General features: G+C 42.4%; 1 protein-coding gene across 5 annotated transcripts in view; it reads left to right on the top strand.

Annotated features, from left to right (window-relative positions):
- Positions 1 to 20488, top strand: part of LOC135898184 (uncharacterized) — a 160199-nt gene that overhangs the window by 91199 nt on the left and 48512 nt on the right. For all 5 annotated transcript variants that reach the window (XM_065427004.2, XM_070527436.1, XM_070527437.1 and 2 more), the window contains exons 5-6: positions 8336 to 8500; positions 8798 to 9073. In XM_065427004.2, the coding sequence (XP_065283076.2) occupies positions 8336 to 8500; positions 8798 to 9073 (441 nt within the window). The remainder of the gene's footprint in view (positions 1 to 8335; positions 8501 to 8797; positions 9074 to 20488) is intronic.

The raw sequence follows: 20488 nt of genomic DNA on the forward strand, positions 1-20488 counted from the left end.
AAGGTGTAATGAAATGACAGTAAAACACAAAAAATAATAACCAGTGTACTAAAAAAAGTGCGATGCAGTAAAAATAGGTCAAATACGTTAAGCATCAATACTCGGAAAGTTCGTTAGTATGTTTCGAAACTTGGTAAGGTTACGTTCGAGTACTACGCGCTCAGATAAGCTAGTCCATTGAGCAATAGCTACCGACAAGAAAGATTTACTAAAGGATTTAGTAGAGCCGTGAAAACATTGAAGACTGAGGTTGTTTGAGAGACGGCATGAAGTGCGGTTGTGTGGCAAATGAAGCATCTCGCGTAAATGTTGGAAATTGTAATAAAGCTTTTGAGAGAGGCACAAGCGTGAGATTTTTCGGCGATGCGCTAATGATTGTATGTGGAGATGTGAAGATGATACCAAGGTTCCTGTATGATTCAACCAGATCAATAGGAAGGGAATGCAAACAGTAAGAGTATGAGTTTCCGCCATATGCGCATGAACTTAGGAATAGGAACTTACATTTTTTGACGTTCAGCTGCATGAGCCATTCTGCGCACCATTTTTCAATTGCAGTGAGGTCACACGGTGAAAGCAACTGATCATTGTGTGAGTTTATATGGCGGTACACAGCACGCATTCATGAGCAAAGAGCCGGATCGATGACGAAATACCAGAAGGGAGGTCATTAATGAAAATAAAAACAAAAGGGATCCAAGGACTGAATCTTGCGGTACACCTGATAACACTTCGGGGGCTGTAGAGCGACGGAGTCCAATCACTGTAAACTGTGATCGGCCCATTAGGAAGCACCGGTCAGGTCGTGATTAGAGGACGGAGACATAAGCTGTTTACTTTGATGATTAGTCGTTCTTGAGTTACATGGTTAAAGGCTTTCGAAAAGTATTGGTAAATTACGTCTGTTTGGAAGGGAGAATCAAGGTTTAAATGGAGGTCAGTAGTGAATTCAAAGAGTTGAGTTTCACAAAAGTGACCTAGTCGGAAGCCATGCCGGTTACAGAAAAGGAAAGAGCTTCAAGATGAGAGGCAACATGAGAATAGATTATGTGTTCAAGAAGTTCGCACGAAATACAGGTGAGTGATATCGGGCGATGATTCGAGGGACCATTTCTGTCGCCGCTTTTGAAAACCGGGGTAACCTTGCTTAACTTCCAGTCGTTAGGAATGGTACGGGTAGTTTTGGACGGCGAAAAAATAATTTGTATAAATTTACTAGTAAGCATCTTAGTGCTTTTCACATCAGCGGGAATATTATCCGGACCGGGAGCACTGGAGACATTGATATTATCGATCAGTGCCAAAATGCCCTCAGATGTGACGTCAATTCAAGGCATGCGGGAAAAGTTGAAGTCAGGAAGGGTGCTGCTACTTAAGGCGGGTCCTTTAGTGAAAACAGAAGCAAAACAGGAATTCATGACATCGCATCGGTGATCGGAAGGGAGAGGTGATCAATCAGGAAATGACAAAGTTATATTGTGTGAAGCACTCTGGTTTGTAAGTAGAAGTTTCCAAAATTTCTGTGGGTTTTCCCGAAGGATACCAATAAGCTCATTATGAAAAAAAATTCTTTTTTGATTGCCTCAACAAATTATTGCACGGGCGGAGGCATGCGAAATACTTTTTCCATTTGGCATCGCATTCCGATAGTTTAGCTGCCGCAAAAGGCGCTTTTTTGTTTACGAGCGTCCTAGGGGAGTTGGTGAACCAAGGTATATCGACGTCGCTGTAAATACGGACAATCACGCACTTCAGATATGCCACACACTTCTCGACAAGAGACAATATCTTTTGTTTATAATGTAGCCAATTGCTCTCTACACTTCGCGAGGAAGCTAACTGTTCAAAAGACAAAAAGAAAGCATCTAATTCCTGATTTATTTTGGAGAAGTCCGCTTTGTTGTAATCACGGATATATTTTGTTGAAGGCTGACTAGTTGTACCTGAAAGGGCAGGTCAAATAACAGTAATGATCACTTAGGCCATCAATACTTATTAACAATTGAACAGCATCGTGGTTGGAAACCAAAACTAAATCAAGAATATTGGCACCACGAGTCGGCGTAGACACCATTTGGGTGAAGTTAAATGTTAGTACAAGATCAAGAAATTCTGTAGATAGCTGTGAAGATGCTGTCATTTTGTCACAGTTAAAATCACCGCAGAGGATGAAGCTACCTATGGGAAATGTAGCAAATAAATGCAAAAGCAAGTTGTGTAGGTCTTTCGTAAAATATTTATCGCAGTCTGGCGCATGGTAGCATGCGATGATAATATTTGCGCAAAAATGAAAGCACTCTTTCGCAAAGAATTTCTTGTTCGCTGTTGATTTGTATAGTGTAGGAAGACAGATCAGGTTTAATCAGTAATAGAACACCAATCCCCGGCGACCAACCCTGTCATTTCTGAATACGTTGAATCCGTTACTGGACAAAAGTTCTTTTTCTATATCAGTAGTAAGCCATCGACTCTGTAAATACTGACACGTGTACTTATATTTATCGGGCGACCAAGTTTCGCCGCCTAACAAACCTTATCGCGCAGCGCGGGACCCGCCTCCGTTCTTCAACGTCGCCACCACGTGACAATATTGCAATGTCGGCGCAAGTGTCATCAACAACGCCTTCTATTAGGTCTTTTTTTTAGGAAGAGTGCTTTGTACGTTTCGCAGAAGTTCATGTGCATTCAACTACCCATATAGATTTGCCAGATCATCTGCTTCAGTCTCAATAAATTTATTCCTAGTCGAATACGCACGTATGCCACAGAAACGATCAAAGTTCTGTGCGCTCATAATACAATAATTACGCTCCCATGCATTTGCATATATGCGAATATGTTGCAAGGGCTGCAGCAAACACTGCGACCCATTTAGTCCAGCGAGGAAACTAATACAGCGCCAAACAACCTGTATTATTACCGTGAAACCGAGGACTCAATAATTATTTTTAACGTTCGTAGTTAGGTCAGTAACGTTAAAAGATTGGGAGTCATTCCAAGTACTATGGTGCTTTTATTTTATTAAAGTTAAATGTGTTACGGAGAGTTATTTCGTAAGATTAGGAAACGTTGATCATAACGGCAGCGTCACACTTTGGAACACTTCATTAAGAAGTCTTTGGAAAAGCTGTATTTTACCCACACTCATTAATCTTCACACTTAAGCTTTCCATGGTGGTCCGCCCCCTGTTGTTAAGTTTTGTATTGGTGGCATTTCTACTGATGCCATGGCTGCATGCAAAATTTTGGGCCGCTGGTAAAAGTCAATCATATAGGGTACTGAGGTTTAAAAATAATATAGTTCCACATTCGAAGACCACGATATCCTTATGACGCACGCCGTAGTGATGAACGGCAGAATAATTCGGTCCACCTGGGGTTCTTTAATGTGCACCTAAATCTAAGTGCACGGGTGTTTTTGCATTTCGCCCCCATCGAAATGTGGCCATCGTGACCGGGATTTGATCCCGCTACCTCGTGCTTAGCAGCCCAACATTATAGACACTAAGCAACCACGGATGCTCTTAGATACCTGATTAAGCAATTTATTACACATGACATGAATAACAGCAACACTTTAAATTGCCCGGGCATGACCCACAACGTGTACCTTATTTTCGCTTTCACTAAATATATGCTTTGTGTAAGGTCTAGTCGCCTCGGAACGCTGGAAGACATATAAAATGGTCACAGAACGCTCCAGAACAGATGGAGTTGTACTTTGTTTTCGCAAGTGATATTTATTTCATCGGAATCTTACATTGCACATAAATTAACCATACATCTCCGTACAGACTTGGTAAGACGGCATTTTGTCTTATGTAATGCCAGTGGGCTATGGTTTGTGTCCGTTGTAAAACCTATTCCAAACGCTCCTTGCATGGGTAATTATTGCAACAAATACATTGAACCCACATACTTTACATTTTGCCTACATGTTACCCATTTGTCCACGCATTTGTCTACGAAACCTATACAAGGAGTCTTATCTTGTCCACAGATGACACTGGGTGGTCGGCGCATAACGCATGAAAATAGCCAAAGAAAATAGTGTTGAACAAATTTTTGTCGACCTTCTAATTAAGTAAGAAACACTAATTTTGCGCCACAGGGCACTAAAATCTCCCCTATTTGCACAAAACATAAAGTTTGTGGAACGCAAGGAGCTCTCAGGCATCTGGAAATTTTACTGACAACGGACACGCCAGTTTTGCAGACATTTTGCACCCGGCGTGGTTGCTCAGTGGCTGTGGTGTCGGGCTGCTGAGCACGAGGTCGTGGGATCGAATCCCGGCCATGGCAGCCGCTTTTCGATGGGGTCGAAATGCCAAGACACCCGTGTGCTTAGATTTAGGTACACGTAAAAGAACCCCGGGTGGTCGAAATTTCCGGAGTCCTCCACTACGACGCACCTCATAATCAGAAAGTGGTTTTGGCACGTAAAACCCCAAAATTAAAAAAAATTGTGCAAAATTTGTATATTATCTATATGCAATTACCTCCGCACATGTATAACTGTCATATAGCCGCCGCGGTTACTCAGTGGCTATAGTGTTAGGCTGCTGAATACGAGGTCGTGGGATTGAATCCCGGCCACGGCAGCCGCATTCCTATGGGGGCGAAATGCGAAAACACCCGTGTGCTTAGTTTTAGGTGCATGTTAAAGGACCCCAGGTGGTCGAAACTTCCGGAGTCCCCTACCTCGGCGTGCCTCATAATCAGAAAGTGGTTTTGGCACGTCAAACCCCATAAGTAAAGAAAACTGTCCTACTCGCCAGTGTACTTCACTAAGAATAGTCTTGGCGGCATATGTAGTTTTGTAACTGCAGCGGGCTGAGTTTTGGACTGCTCTCGCTGCACTCACAAAACGCCACTTTGACCGTAATTTAGTGCAAATGACGTAGCCAACCGACGTACTTCGAACTTTTCGTTATTATCCATAATCGTTCCCTTATGTGAAAGAGAATGGAACCAGGTACCTTACATCTCTCTCCGAAGACATGTATGAGCCTCGAATGCAACAATAACATAAAGAAACGATGACGGTTCACTAATTATTTGCAAGGCTTCTGTTTGAACCAGTAGCACGAATGCTTAGCGACTTACTACGCCCACGATCTTTATTTGATTAACGGAAACCTAAATTGGTGCCTTGGGTAGTTCTTTTTGCAAGTTGTGAAATATTGCGAATAACGCTGGTATGACTCTTTGGAAGGCTTCAATAAATAAATCCCTACAAAGGCTGTTTCTTAAGCTACACCTAGAACCATACAGGGCAATTCAGCAAGAACTTTCAAGTTCCTTTTACAGGTGCCTGTGGCAGATAGCACACTTTCAGTTCATTAGCTAGTCTACACGAAGAGGCGGATATTACTTACGCGAAAAACTGAAATGCGTAATCGACTGATTAGCAGAACTCTACTACTTAAGTTCTCGAATTACCTTATGGTTCATATTGCAATTTACAAATTCTAGGCGTGGGTTTGGCTACGTTGGTCCACTTGGAAAGATTTCTCAGGATGAGACCAGTTTCGAGATATAAATTCTCCAACTTCGCTGCGTCTGCATGGTATTTGTTACGTACTGATTGCAGTTTAATGGAGAATAAACTAAAACAGAAACTGACATTGAAATGTACTGACCTTCCCGTTACGTTTTTCAATGCATCAAATAACATTCGTGAATTATAGTCGGATACAACTTTAGAAAAAAGGGGGCGTTTACTCCTCCGAGGCGGAGGCAGACGAGCATCCACCAATGGGCGCGCGCTCTGGACAAACGTCATGAGCCAGACGGCTGGTGACCCCGCCGACGGAGAAGATGGCCGCCCGCGCTTCGAACTGGGTGAAGTCGCGACAGCTGTGTGCTTCAGCCCCTCGTCAGAGTGAATTCCAGTAGTGTTTGTGAGGGTCTATCATGCCGGAAATATTACTATGATCTTACGATGCGCCATTTATGCCGCGTGCATTTATTCTGAGCCGTGATCCGTTGAAGGAACATTGCAGCGAGCATCGCTGGCGCTGTGCTACGCTTTGCCTGTAAACAGGATCCCACGGCGACCGCTGCGAACACACATCCTGCGTACTTGTTCCATGTTGTTTTATTTCGTTATGGCGAGAAAGTTTTCCAAAGACTGGTGCCTATGGTAGCAGCGGGTGTGTTTTTCGTCGGATGGGGTGAAATGGTGGAGCAAACCCATTCTCAGGAGAAATCAGAAAAGTTCGCGCAACAGAAACTATTTGCAGAAGAAGCCTTCAACGCAAAGATTTCTCGCCGTCAACTTAGCGTAAACTATCAATAGAGAGGTTTTAGCTTTTCCGGTATTACGGTAAAACGCAGGCGGACGCCCGGCGCGTTGGGGCGTTGGGGCGGAGGCGTAAACGTGAGCGGTCGAGCGGTCTGCACGGTGCAGCCACCAGGTGGCGCAGTGCTCAAACAGACAGAAACAGTTAATATTGCATTAACCGAGCGTATTCTTCTTCGCTGCTGGTGTAAATTTTCGGCACTGGCATAATCGTGTTGCAGCCCCAACGCCCCAATGCCCCGTCCGCCTGCGTTTTACCGGAATACCGACGGTGTTCCGGTGTACCGGAATACCGACGAAGCGACGGTGTTCGAGTGTTGTGTGGCACCGTCGATTGATTGCTGTACACCAGTTATCACTGCACGCGCAAGCTGTAGAATGCGTGCTGTGAAATTGTGAAAACACAAAACCAAAAAATATAAATTTTATGCTATTTGAAACCAAGAGTATTTATTTAAAACGATGAATGAAGCATTTTTGCACCTTCCTGCCTCGACCGTATTCTCGCCCCAGGTTTGTAATGGTTGCGATAAATGCATTGTTTTATATAAGTACTTTTTCTATAGCAACTGATTCATTTTAAGCATGAGAAACGAGTAGTAGATACGCCCTGTACAAGTGAACAAACGCAAAAGCGTTGCAGAGCTGCTCTTTCTACTTTTGTCACTTGCAATGAAGCTAAAGAGCAGACGACGGGCAGCGTTGTGAAAGGCACGGGGTTATTTTTCTGCCGCTATCCGGCATGTGCTGCAGCACATGAGAACTCTAGTAAACCAGTCATCAAAATGCAAAAGTCTTTATTTATACCGAGAATTACGCATTTCAGGAGCACGATGTTTCGAGCGGGACTATTTTAGTCGCGGAGGCTATCGGCTGGCGCGCTTCGGTCATCTGGGTGGGGCCTCCCCTTTTTTCTAAAGTTGTATCCGACTATAGTATGTAGAGAGTGCTGTCATCCTGAGAATGCATTTCAAATGAATCAACCTTGCGAACTCTACGGTTAGAATTTGTAAATTGCAATATCGGCCATAAGATAGTTAGTTAGCAAGCTAATTATGAATTTGGTAATTATTCGATTATGCATTTTCATCTTTTGTGGAAGTTATGTCCGTCTCTTGGAGTAGACCAGCTAGTGAACTAGAACTGTAGCAGCAGCCATCGGCAACCTTTAAGAGTTTTGAAAGTGTTCGCAGAAAGAGGCGGTATACCGCGCCTAACGCACAACATGCCTGCAACCGCAACGAAATATAAGCGGTGTTTCTCGAGAAGTTCACCAAGGAAAGTGGGCAAGAGCAACCGCTTGCTGAGTATGAAGCATAAGAATGAAAAAATGCGCATGTTAAGCAATTATTTTCAAAGCACATAATTATTCTACGCACATCAAACTTGCTTTACCCGGCACAAACTTGCTTTACCCGGCACAAGCCCCCTTTCCTGTGACTATTACATCTCAGCCATTTGTGGTTCCACTTAGGCAAAAGAAACCGTTTGAGCGCTTTAGATACTGCTTCCAAACAGGCAAAGACAATCGTTTAACTCTTTTTATTGCACCGCTAATTCACAAAACCAATTGAAAATCTACCTGCCTATTTACCGTAAAACTCGGCATATCTCCTCAGGTGATAGATCTCCTGAGTGATTCAACTTGATAATAAAACAGGGAATACTGGCATATGACATTTGTTGCGTGCTTCTAGTCTTATTAATAGCATTGCCGTAAAATCCCGGCATTGACATTATTCCTAACGCTGGGGTTTGCAAGGACACAATATCGCACTTTATGTTGGCAAGTTTTCTGCCAAAGAATGAACAACAGCATACATGGTTGCGAATATAAACGCCTACTTTTCGGAGTTTTCCAATTACTTTTTGTCCATTTATTCAAAATGACACAACGTAGAACTTGGGCATTTTTAGAGCACTTGATCCTTTAATATAGCAAGAGTTTCTTTACTGAGCAGACTCATGTTGTTATATTGTCTAAACGAGTAGAATTTCACGGCTAATATAATTGTTTTGCTTGCAATGCAGGTAATCTTTACCGCGAAGACCCTCTTCTTAACGAAAGCATCCTGGAATGTATACCACACAAATCTTATGAGGTGCATGAAATCGTCCTATGATCGGGTGAGTGCAGGTGGAATAAGCCGCACAGTGGAGTTTCATCAGAGAACTGGAACAATATCAGTGCCACAGGTACGTGAATTCAATGTAGTCCTAAAATGCCCGTTAAATCTTTTACCCACCCCTTGACCGGGATATATTTCTGCGTGTGTTTGCCGGGAAGACATCAACGAAGTACTATGTTGCGGTTGCGTTGTGATTATTGCATCGAGATTTCATGTGAGCATGAAGAGAGAGTTCAATCGAGCAAAATTTGTGGACGCGCTCTTGCCTCTAAGATTATCGCCGAAATAGCACATAACTTACTCTGTAAAAAAAGCACTTCGAAAATACTTTTGCGTTGCTTGTAAAACCGAGACATGCTTACAGTATGACTACAAGACAGAAGCCTCGCCAGAATTGACGCCTGAAACAACCGAGCCCACCGACGCAACAGAAAAAGAAGGTGACAATGAGGACAGCATGTATCAGTGCATTTGGTGTCTGGCGCTCCTTCCTTCCCGAGAGCCGCAAGGGAAACCTGTGCGAGACGTGCGAGACGGTACTTCTGCACGAATGCTGGACCAGACAAAGATGGAACCGGCGCGTGGTCATATGCAGCAGCAAATAAATGCAAGAAACATATTCGGCGGACCAGAAGCAACGGTGAGTGAACGACGTGACTGCCCAGTACTGTTCAAATGTCGGGTATATTGCGCTGGTCATACACTGCCGTTGGTGTCCCTTGCCCACAGTGTGACTTCCACAATAGGTAGGAAAAAGTGGCTTGAATGCTTTTAGAATTCTTAGGCGAGGAATAACGAGGGTATCCTGCAAAATTGTCGAAATGCTTCTAACTACGGAACAGATAAAACTTTCATTGTAAAAAAGAAAACTGTCAGGCGGCACCAAGCTTCCTGAATTTCTTTATGCAACAATTACCACCTAATACCAGATCATGAAATTTAAGTTCCAAGGTTATTTAACTGCACTATGTAATCATGACTTTGTAGCTTTAAATGTCTGTATCAGGACTGTGGAGCACCTAGCAAAGTGAGAAAATTTCGAAAACATGTGGAATTGATTTCAAACAAGGAAACGCAGGGCTGTGTATACAGAAGCTTTACTGCGAATGTCTGAGTTTTTATTTGTTTGGCTTATCGCTTTACACCATTAATGCACAAACGTTCTCAATATCTTTATCAAACACAACTTCCCACTACTACACTACACTACACTCAAATTTCTTGAACATAATTAAATTGTAAATGAACCTAAAATCTGTCTGTGTGTTTGTGCAAGATCACTACCTTCTAAATAAAGTGCATGCCCTTTCTAGACATTAATATCAGCGTGCCGCAGTCTAATTTCTGTCTATGCTACATATAGTGAGAACTGGTGACCAACATAGCACTTATGGTCATGGAAAAAGTGTTTGGAGTGTTCTTTGCTCTATGCCCGAATAAAGCATTGACAGCAATCCATGAAAGCTTGCCCTGCGATGTTGCGCTTCTGGCCAACAATACAGGTTGCTCTCCATGGAACAAAGAATCGCTTTTCGTTCCAACTTGTCTTTGCATGGTTTAATGGCAGCACTCAGTTTAATAAATAAAAACTTGGATGCTACAGTCACTCACAACTTTCTGGCGCTCTCAATATCGACATGTCTTCGACATTCAGAGCAAATAGTTATGTACCGCTGTAGTAGCAAGAAAATACCAATCCAAGCTATTTTTGAGTTACTTCGCTGTGGAAGTCTAATTGAAAATGCGGTTTCAATACGGTAAAATCTTACAAAACTTCCGATTTGCTGTATTATCACACCACAATACCTTAAAATGGCTCAAGTAAATAACTACGTCGACGAAAAATACCTAATAAATTTTTCTAATGAGAAATAGGAAGCACCGCATTGGGTAAAAAGAAAAAAAAAACAAAGAGAGAGAAATGATGCACGCAAAGGCAGGGAGGTTAACCAGAGGTAGTTTCTGTTGGCTACCCTGCACGGGAGAAAGGATAAAAAAAGACACAAAGTGGTAATGGACATACAGAAGAAAGAAATACTGCGCTGTATCGTCTTCTGTAGTTGATTCATCGGTGGTATAAGTTGACTAATGTTTGGAAGATGAAGGGAGAAAGTGTAGCGGCCCGCACAAGCGTCAACAACACGCCGGCAGAGAAACGGAGAGCATTTTATATAGCTACTCTAATAACAACATCCTGTCAGAGGAGCGAACAATTGTCTGCACCTTCCAGGTCAAATCGGCTCCAGTCGTAGTTTATGGGTGAGGAGCGTATGTTTCCCAGGTGGGTCGCAGCCAACCTGGAACCTATACCGCTCCCGTGGAGCAATGATGATCGCTGCGCCCAAATGGGCGCATTTGACGCGAAGAGCAAAGCGCCTGTTGAGTAGGACTGTTCGTACAGCATAGTAGACGGTGACAATAACAGTGTGCGAAGTATTCCTTGTTTGTACTACGGCACTGAATAGAGCTTTGCACTGGTGCCACACCTTCAGGTTTACAAAGCCTTGCCTCGCAAAACAACCATTCTGGCTTAAACGGAGAGAAATCTATTCACGTGACGACCATGTCCCTCAACAGCTAAAAAGGCTCATTTTCCAATATGTTACGTGCGCCGACCGACGAAAGCAAAAGTGGTCACCCTCAGTATGAAGCCTTCTTTGCAGATAAGAAGGCAAGATACGCCCTAAAGAAGTCGAAGATAACATTCGAATTTCCAGTTTGTACACGAATTTTTGTACACCGATATAAGCAATCTTGAGCACGTGGTGCCGTGACGCAAAATAGAAGGTAGGTGCCGCCCGATGATGGCCATAGTCCCTTTGTCGATTGTAAATTCAGACACGTGTTGCTTTGATGCGAGGATTTCCAGTGCTTTCATATTCGCTTGTGCGCCCATTCCTATTTTTTCAAAGAATTCTATCCACAGACGCAAGGGTGCCGAACGCAGATTTGCAACGAGAGCTGTTCGCGGAGTATTTGTACAGCGTTCTGTGCATACCGTAGAGTAAGGTATATGCTCTTTAGTTGAGGACACTCGTGAGAAACGATTCACTAGATAAAGTAAAAATGGCGCGCGTCCATCAGCCCGGTGGCGGCAGCGTACGCCTATTAACGGGACGACTGAATTTCAGTTAAGACGCAGGCGAGAGTTTCCGTGGGCTAGGAGCGCGCGGGCAACACAAACCGACCACAGGACAGTGTCGGCAGGCGTCGTCTCGTCGCCGTATTGGTCCGTCGAGGCGATGCCCTCTTTCCCACGCTCAGTATACCTAGCACCAGTGACGTACTTTCGCGCGTCGCATAATCATTCCGGCTTCAGCCTGCTTCACATGATGCGATTTTCGTCACACTGACAGTGCGTTTCTGTCGCTTGCGGCGAAAATCGCAACTCGCAGTGCCGACCCCCCAATTTCGGTTGCGACCAACCGGTTGGTCGTACTGTCGCACCGTCGAAGCGATGGCTGCGATATTGCGTCTCTGTTGCACCGATAGCTATATCGCGGTTTGTCTGTGAAATGGCGCCTGGCTCAACAAACACAATGCGTGGAAACGCGCATTGCCGAATTCAGTACGTACGAGAAGGGAGAATAAAAAACTTGTACCGCAAATTCTCTTCTCTCATGTCTATGCGTTCTTTGACGCGTTACGCACCACATGAAGTGCCTTCTCACGTTTGCTTCATACACCTTTGCGAGTTGTCAATACTACGAAGTGTTCGATCCCCACGCACTACGCGGCCTTTGTGGTCGTCACATTTTTGTTTTGCTGAGTCGTACACAAAAACCGCGCATACGCAGCAGCTTGAATAATTTCAACCTCGACAAGGGCTAATTACAGGAGAGCAAGGTACCCGAAGTTGCAACGTTGTGCTGAACAACGCTGAATTCACCGTTCAGTTGCATTTTCTGGTTGGTGTTCAAGTGTAAAGTTCCCGATGCAACTTCAAAGGCTACCTCACCTCAATTATAAAATTTTGCAGGGCAAACGTGCAAGCTATCGTAATGAAGTTTCTACCAAAGCATTAACTGGATAGCTTGAATAAACAGCGTCGTCAATTTGTTTTTTAATATTTCACTCACGTCCACTTGCACCTCTTGACTGTCGAGTTTTTTTTTTTTCTGCACGGAAACCAATGAACTTTAGATATATCATGGACTTTGTATCGTTACTGTAATTTTGTTAAGAATTACTTTGAATGGTAATTAACTGTACAGTTAGTATATAATGGGCATACTATAGTGGCGCAATGACAACGCACCTTCAGGCACCATCATGTAAAACCGCAACAATTAGAAGAGCAGGCGAACAGCCTCTTCTTGTATTTTATTTATTTATTTATTTTCAAATATTGTTAGCCGTATTGGCCGTAACCGGGCGGGTTACGGCCAAATGTAGACACTTTACAAACGTGAATAGGACATGAACCAATGAATGTAGGAAATACAATGCAAAACAAATAACCAAATACAAATACAATATTTTGGCTAAGAAATACATGTTTGTAACATTGTGACAGCGATATCGTAAGCAGCTTAAATAAAGACTGTTGTATGTATTTCTAGAATAGTGTGACAATGTTTGCACGACACTACTAAGATTCAATTTCATAAAAGGTTTTTAACGCGTTTCTCAAAGATTTTAATGCTCCTCGACTGCAAAACTGACGCCGGCCAACTGTTCCATTCCTTAATTGTTCGCGGAAAAAATGAATAAGCGTACATGTCCAGATATGTTTTTGGAATTGAGAACATGCAATGATTGCTTGACCTGACGTTTCCAGCCGGCCTGGGAGCAAGATAGGGTGTGGTTTCAATAGTGAAGTGGCCTTTTGATAACAAAAAAAAAGAAATTTAATTCTAGCCAACTTGTGCCATTGAGCCAGTGGAGGCAAAACAAGCGACCGGAGCATTTCGTAAAGAGAGTCAGTATGATAATACCGGGAAAGAATGAAGCTTGCAGATTTTCTCTGTATCTTCTCAATGTGGTTTAATAATTCTGATTGAAACGGATCCCAAATGACACTGGCATACTCTAACGTCGGTTTTATGTAAGTTAAATATGCAAGTACTTTGACGTGAGTGGTTGCCAGCTTTAATTTTTGGCGAAGGAACAATAACTTCTTTTCTGCAGCTTCACGAATTCTGTCTATGTGTGATTTCCAACTTAAGACTTTGAAAATTGCTAAACCTAGGTATTTTGTCGTTTCAGATTTGGTTAGAATGGCTGAGATCATCTCCTAATTACACTCAGTAACATGCTTTGTTTTCTTTGTAATTCTGAGCATGACTGATTTAGATTCGTTATTTTCATTTTACTTTTTGCGGCCCAGACTTTTTCAACTCTAAGGGCTTGATTAATTGACGCCTGATCGTTCTGGTTATTGATTTCACGATATAATAAATAATCCTCTGCAAATAACCGGACGGTTATGGTTATGTCGTTACTGATGTGATGAGCAATATCATTTATGTAAACTAGAAAGAGAAGTGGTCCTAAAATGGATCCCTGTGGATTTCAACGTATTGTGTCCGATCTGTAAGATATGAGCGGATGCACATAAGAACATCATAATTTAAATTCATTTGCACCAGTTTTTTAATTAATTCGTTATGTACGACCAGGTCGAAAACTTTCGATTAACCTAAAAATTTAGCGTAGACCTGCTTTCTATTGTTCAAGGAAGATAAAAAATCGGTGATCATTTGTATCAACTGTGTGACAGTGGAAAGGTGCTGTCGGAATCCGTGCTGGATGGGAAAAAAGGCTTTCTTGCCTTCAAGGTAGGTGTAGATTGATTTTTAAATTATGTGTTCAAGCAGTTTGCAGCATTCACACGTGAGTGAAATTGGACGATAGGTTGCAATATGTTGCCTTTCACCAGACTTGTGAACCGGAACCACTTTTGCGACTAGCCAGTCATCTGGGACCCGTTTTTGTTTTAGTGAAGAATTAAAAATGACCTCTAGATATTGAGCTACCCATTCCGTATATCTGCGCAGAAAGGCATTTGGCATGCCGTCTGGACCTACAGATTTCTTATCGTTAACTTTAAGCAAAAGAGCTACAATGCCTTCATGCGAAACTTGAATATTAGGCATTGTCGATGTGTATGGGGATTCTAGGGAGAGGGGAGAAAGACCGTCTGCAGAAATGTCAGCAAAGATAGATTGAAAAAAAAATATTAAAACATACTGCCATACGCGATTTGTCCGACACAAGTTCGCCATGAGCGACAATGCCACTTGGACTTTCGCTATTATGGACAAATGGCGCCAAAAGCGGTCCAGATCGTGCTTCATAAAATTAGTTAATGTCACGACATAGAATTTTTTTTTAGCAGCAGCCATATTTGTGCGCAATATAGAGCTTAGCACCGAAATATTTTTATGATCTTTTTTAGACTTCTGTCTCTCACGGTTAATTTTCTGCTTTAAATGTATCATTTCGCGCGTTTACCACACGTTGTGTTTATTTATTTTCTTCTTCTGAGTTAGCACGTATCTCTTTACGCAGTGAAAAACACTATCTTTAAATGCAATCCACATTGCATTGACATCATCCGTCGAATTGAATCCATCAAAACACAGCGAAAGGTGATCTATAATGCTTGTGTCATCGACTCCATCAAAATACAGAACATGCGTAGTACTACCAGCTTTCGGGTATACAGCGCTAGACTTTCTCTCCACATAAAACTAGCTTATGATCCGAGAGGCCTGTTTCAACCGATACGTCGTATAGTCTTCAAATCGCCCGTCTAGAAACATCGAGTCTAATATAGATCTTGATTTCCCAACTACACGTGTGCACTCATGAACTACCTGTTCTAAATCCTTACTGAAAGCTATTTATATAAGTAGTTCACAATAGGCATCTTCGCAAGGCGGAACGCTGAGCGTGGACCAAACAATCCCTGGCAAGTTGAAATCCCCAGCAATGATTATGCGACAGCTGCGCTTTTTAAAGCTTTCTAAGTAAAGCTGCATGCCTTCAATATAGGAAATGGGTGATTTAGGCGGTCTATAAACAGTTACAAGAATTATCCTTGTTTTATCTAGCTTAATTTTACACCAGATGCTTTCATGTGTTGGAATGCCAGTCATTTGCACACAGTCAATATCGGCCTTGTAAAGACAGCAACTCCGCCCCCACGAGCATCGAGGTCTCTTCGTATGATTTTATAATTAGGTGGTACAAGCTCTTGGTCTTGTATTTCGGACCCCAGCCACGTTTCGATTATTGTAAGCACATGAGGATCATAATTAGCCAGTCTCCAATTTTGTTTACTAAACTTCTAGCGTTCAAATTGATCAAGCGGAAGGCATTCGAATCACATTCTTTGTTTTGTCAATAACCCCTACCAGCAGTAGGGCGTCTGTTATGATGCGAAACCTTCACACGGCTGCGCTTTGATTTATCCCAAGTGTAAACGTCAAAGTCCACATGTAGACACAAAAACTGTTTACAGCGTAAACACATGCAATCACAAAGTATAAGGGACAGGACACAAGCGCTGACTGTCAACTAACTTTTATTAACGGAAGACGGGTGCACGCGTCTTCCGTTAATAAAAGTTAGTTGACAGTCAGCGTTTGTGTCCTGTCCCTTATACTTTGTGGTTGCATGTGTTTGCGCTGTAAACAGTTTTTATGTCAAGTATGCACCAACTCGCCCAGAAAGAAGTTTTAATGAAGTCCACATGTAGTTTGCAGTAATTCAAGCGCACGTGACGCCCGATCTCCCTTTCTTGTTTCGCGGAATCCCGGAGCATTTTACGCTTTGCCAGTGTTTCTTTTGAAAAATCATCAGAAATAGAGACGCCGCTGCCCTTCAGCTTTCTGCATTGCTTGTAAATTTTAGCTTTTTCCGTATAGTCATACAACCTGAAAATTACAGGTCGAGGCCAGGCGCCCATTTTTCTATCAGATGTATTTGTTCCACGGTACTGAAGTTGACGCCAAGTTTTTCTTCGAATACACCTACTAACACTTTCGCTTCAAAGTCAATTAAGAATTTCTTCTCGCCTTCGGCTATTCGAAATACCACTAGGTTATTCCGCCCACCTCTATCCTTAAAGCTGTTCATTCTTTCCTTTTGCTGCCGAAGTGTACTCTCTAACTGTTTTACTGTTTTAGAGAATTGAGCTATTGTACTCGCCTGTTCTTTAAATATTTTAAGCCTGTTCTCACTACCTTCAGTCACTTGCTCATGCTCTCTAGATCTGATTGTATTGCATTTTGGCCATCGCACAAGTCCTTTAACATCACCTTCGTTTCTGGCCCAGGGCTCATTTCTACGTCCTCAGACAGCAACAGGCATAAAGACGTAAAGCCGGAAAAAATCACTTCTGGGCACGGCAGCACAACAGAAAACGATTATCGTTCTTGTAGTCATAATATTTGTAATAACTAACCTGTTCAAGCAACAGAGGGCGGTTAGAAGACATTGCATACGCTGTGCCGCCATGCCCACTGAAGCCGTAGATTGACGGTGACCAATTTATAGTGTCAGACGTGATCCCCATCTCTTGCCGTTGGTCTCCCCGTCCGACAGTAATGTTAATAGCATGGTCTAGTTGAATGCCGGTACAGTCCAAAGACGGTCCGATGGCGCACTGGTTCCAAGCATGCACCTGGTATGATACGGCGATCAGCATCACCTGTTCAAGCAACAGAAGGTGGTTAGAAGACATTGCATACGCTTTGCCGCCGTGCCCAATAGTGGAAACGGTAGAAGGCGACACGTTAAAGTAAATTAAATTAAAACATGTGAAGTCAGCCAGTCGCTTTCTTCCTATGAATCTTTGAACCTTTTAGGTGTAAACGATCCTTGCACGTCCACAGGTAATCAAGTGTCCAGAAACATTCATTCTTTAAATGAATGTCTCTAAGAACAGTTTCTAATAAGTGTGTGAGCACATTTATAAGTGTTTAAACGCATATAACGATATCCTCTGTGAATACTATCTTTATAAGTTTTGAAGTACCATTATACTTGCAAGAACATGTCACCGTGTAATTTTAAAACAAAATTGTGTATTTCAAATATACACAATGTGTAATTTATTAAAGAAAAACAAAGTGCTTTTTTACAATGACAAACTTATTGAATGTTTTGCCTACATACAGGTAAGGCAGAAAAATAATCTGTGGAAAATACAATTCTTCAATTTATTCGCCTGCCACTGTAGTTATAGCATTCTGCTGCTAACACAAGATGAGGGGTTCAATTGCCGGCTATGGCAGTCGCATTTCGATGGGAGTCATAGGTTATGGAAAGTTCTTGCGCTTAGATTTAGTTCATTATCATTTATTGGGCCCTTAATCTTTGCAAGACCATTGCATAACGGTGGGGCACGGATATAAAAAATCTAACAAGGAATACTAACGCCAATCAAAAGCATAGAGCACAATTGTAAAACAAGCACTTTCTCGAAGCTTCGAATGTGCAAACTTTCATTGCATCAATATGTATGGCTCAACAGCAATGCACAAATAGGCATGATCAGGCATTGTGACCACTTTATCAGTTAGCTGGTTATACAGATGTATAAATGTCAAAAGACATGAATGCTCATGCTAAATCATGCACTCAGTATGAAGAAAATCTTTTTCGAGAGTTGTCCCTTCTGGTAGATATGAGCGGGCCATAAGCAGCAGCAACTTTAGTGGAGGGCATTGTGCAATACCACTCATAAAATAATGAGGTGAGTGAAGCCGCCTTTATTACAGTACCTCACGCTACTTTATTAGGTACCCGCCGAGATTACTTAGTGGCTATGGTGTTGGGCTGCTATGCACGAGATCGCGGGATCGAATCACGGCCTTGGCGACCGCATTTCGGTGTGGGCGGAATGCGAAAACAACCGTGCCCTTAGATTTCGTTGCACGTTCAACAACCCCACATGGTCCGTAGTCCCCCACTACGGCGTGCCTCATAATCAGAAAGTGATTTTGGCAAATTAAACCCCATCATTTAATAGTTTCTTACCGTAATAGGAAGAACGACGAAGAAAGGAATCGGTGGTAGAGCGCGTAAGTTAAAGCGCAACTTTCTGAAGGACAGAATATTTCAGGTGAGAGTTGCAGGTACGTTTCAGCCAGCCACACCAATAACACAGGCATGCTACAAGAACTAAATCTATGGTGTACTACAATGTATGGGAAAGCTATCTTACACAGATATCAAGAATGATGCAACAAGCTCCTGATAACATTGCAGACCTCCTTAGCCAGTCTGACCTCTCATTTTCTGGCAAGTCAGCTTAAGTCGACGTCGCAAATAAGATGAGAATCAAGAGCGACCCTAGGTAGCCCATTGTGCTTCTCACAGCTGGACAAATATATCCGAAATCAACCTCCCCAAATCGTCAGATAATGTGAAACCAAGATGGAAGAGCCAGCATGTGGGCGAAGCAATTATACCATGCCTGGACACAAATTCTATCCCTGGTGAAAAGAAAAATCTCAAAATCATGAGGATGGACGAGCGGATACTATGGAAAATTGCAGATGCCGTACTTGTGTCCAAGATGTTGTAGGGTGTAAATTACCAGCAGCGCACAAAAAAGACAACTCATCAAATATGCGTGTCGGGTAATGAGAGATCTTTCCAACTTTACCGTGCTTCAAGACCTCTACGAGAAAGAGCAAACAAACAAACACCTAGACAGTGTAGAGTCGTAGCCTGTGGCCCATATTCTTTGACCCAAAAGCCAAGAACATATTTGCAGTTTGCTGTGCAGGCTAGCATATGAGATGCAAAGGCGACTGTCACTCGCTTCAGAAACACAACCTCAGGAGCACCTGAACTTGAAACACAACAGGTCCATACCGTACATTATCGGAGCAAACATTTAGGCCAGTAGGTCATATGCGACTGCCTAATACAAAGAAGAGGTGGCTAATTTTGAAGAGGCAAACAAACATCACGCACCTATACTACACTGATGTGGCATTAACAGTGTAACAGTAGTATGACACTACATAAAACTAAATGCCATACAATCATAAAACGTTAAGTGAAAGCAATCGAAAAAGCGCTTGCAGTGCAAATTTCTAGTATATACCATCCTTAATGCGTGCATGGATTCACAAGAAACTATCAGGGCTTAGAAATCGCACAAGATTTTCAGGAAAGTTTCGGAATTTTCGGGAGATCGACACGCGACTTGTAGGCACATTGCCAAGAAATTCAATCACACAATACATAGCCATATGGGTATTCCAGGAGACAAGTGGACTCATGAGTCACAAATAAGAACTGAAAGCTGGACGAGTTGGCACGTATTCATTATTAACTTCAGCGCAAAACGTTTTGAAGGGACGGAAAGTATCAAGCGATCCCATACGTCTAAGTTTTGATAGATGTTTCTGAAAATAACTGCTTATACTTGAGACATTAATGCTTAAAATGCAGTTAGAAAAACATCGATGCTTAAAAGTGCAATGAATCTTTTACAACATGTCTGAAAGTTTGTCGTTGGAATCACATAATTAAAGTCATCTTCATTGTCCGCTTGGCCCGTGTCGGTTCGTTTACGTGAGCAAAAGTTTTGGGCTGCCGGAATGCGTCGCATTATGATCACCGAACGAGTCTTGAGGCCACATTCGATATTTGTACTCAGTGAAACTTGGTCGAATTATACGATTCCTGATAGCTTTACTACGTATGACTTTAGGATATATCGTTGTGTTTAGGAGCACTCTACAGGCGGTAGCCTCTTTTTAGCAGCTAAATAGATATTCGTTCCTGCTCTAATTGCGAACAGGTTTCTCAAGTGCGTAGTTATAATAATATATTGTGACGTATCTCTAGTATAAATGGCATTTCCTGTATAGCTCAAAACTTGCACATAACAACATCTTTTAAAGTTCGAGCTCAATCAGCGTTTTCGCCATACGATGCTTCCTATATGTGACTAACTTTCCCACGAAGGCGTCAACTCTAAGTACACCGTGTACATGAGCTAGGCCTAAATCTTTTGACATGTTGAGTCTAAGTTTTTAAATATATTTCTGAGCAGAACTGTTTATACTTGAGACACAAATGCTTA

The sequence above is a fragment of the Dermacentor albipictus genome, chromosome 10 (genome assembly GCF_038994185.2).
Source record: "Dermacentor albipictus isolate Rhodes 1998 colony chromosome 10, USDA_Dalb.pri_finalv2, whole genome shotgun sequence".
Classification (NCBI taxonomy): domain Eukaryota; kingdom Metazoa; phylum Arthropoda; class Arachnida; order Ixodida; family Ixodidae; genus Dermacentor; species Dermacentor albipictus.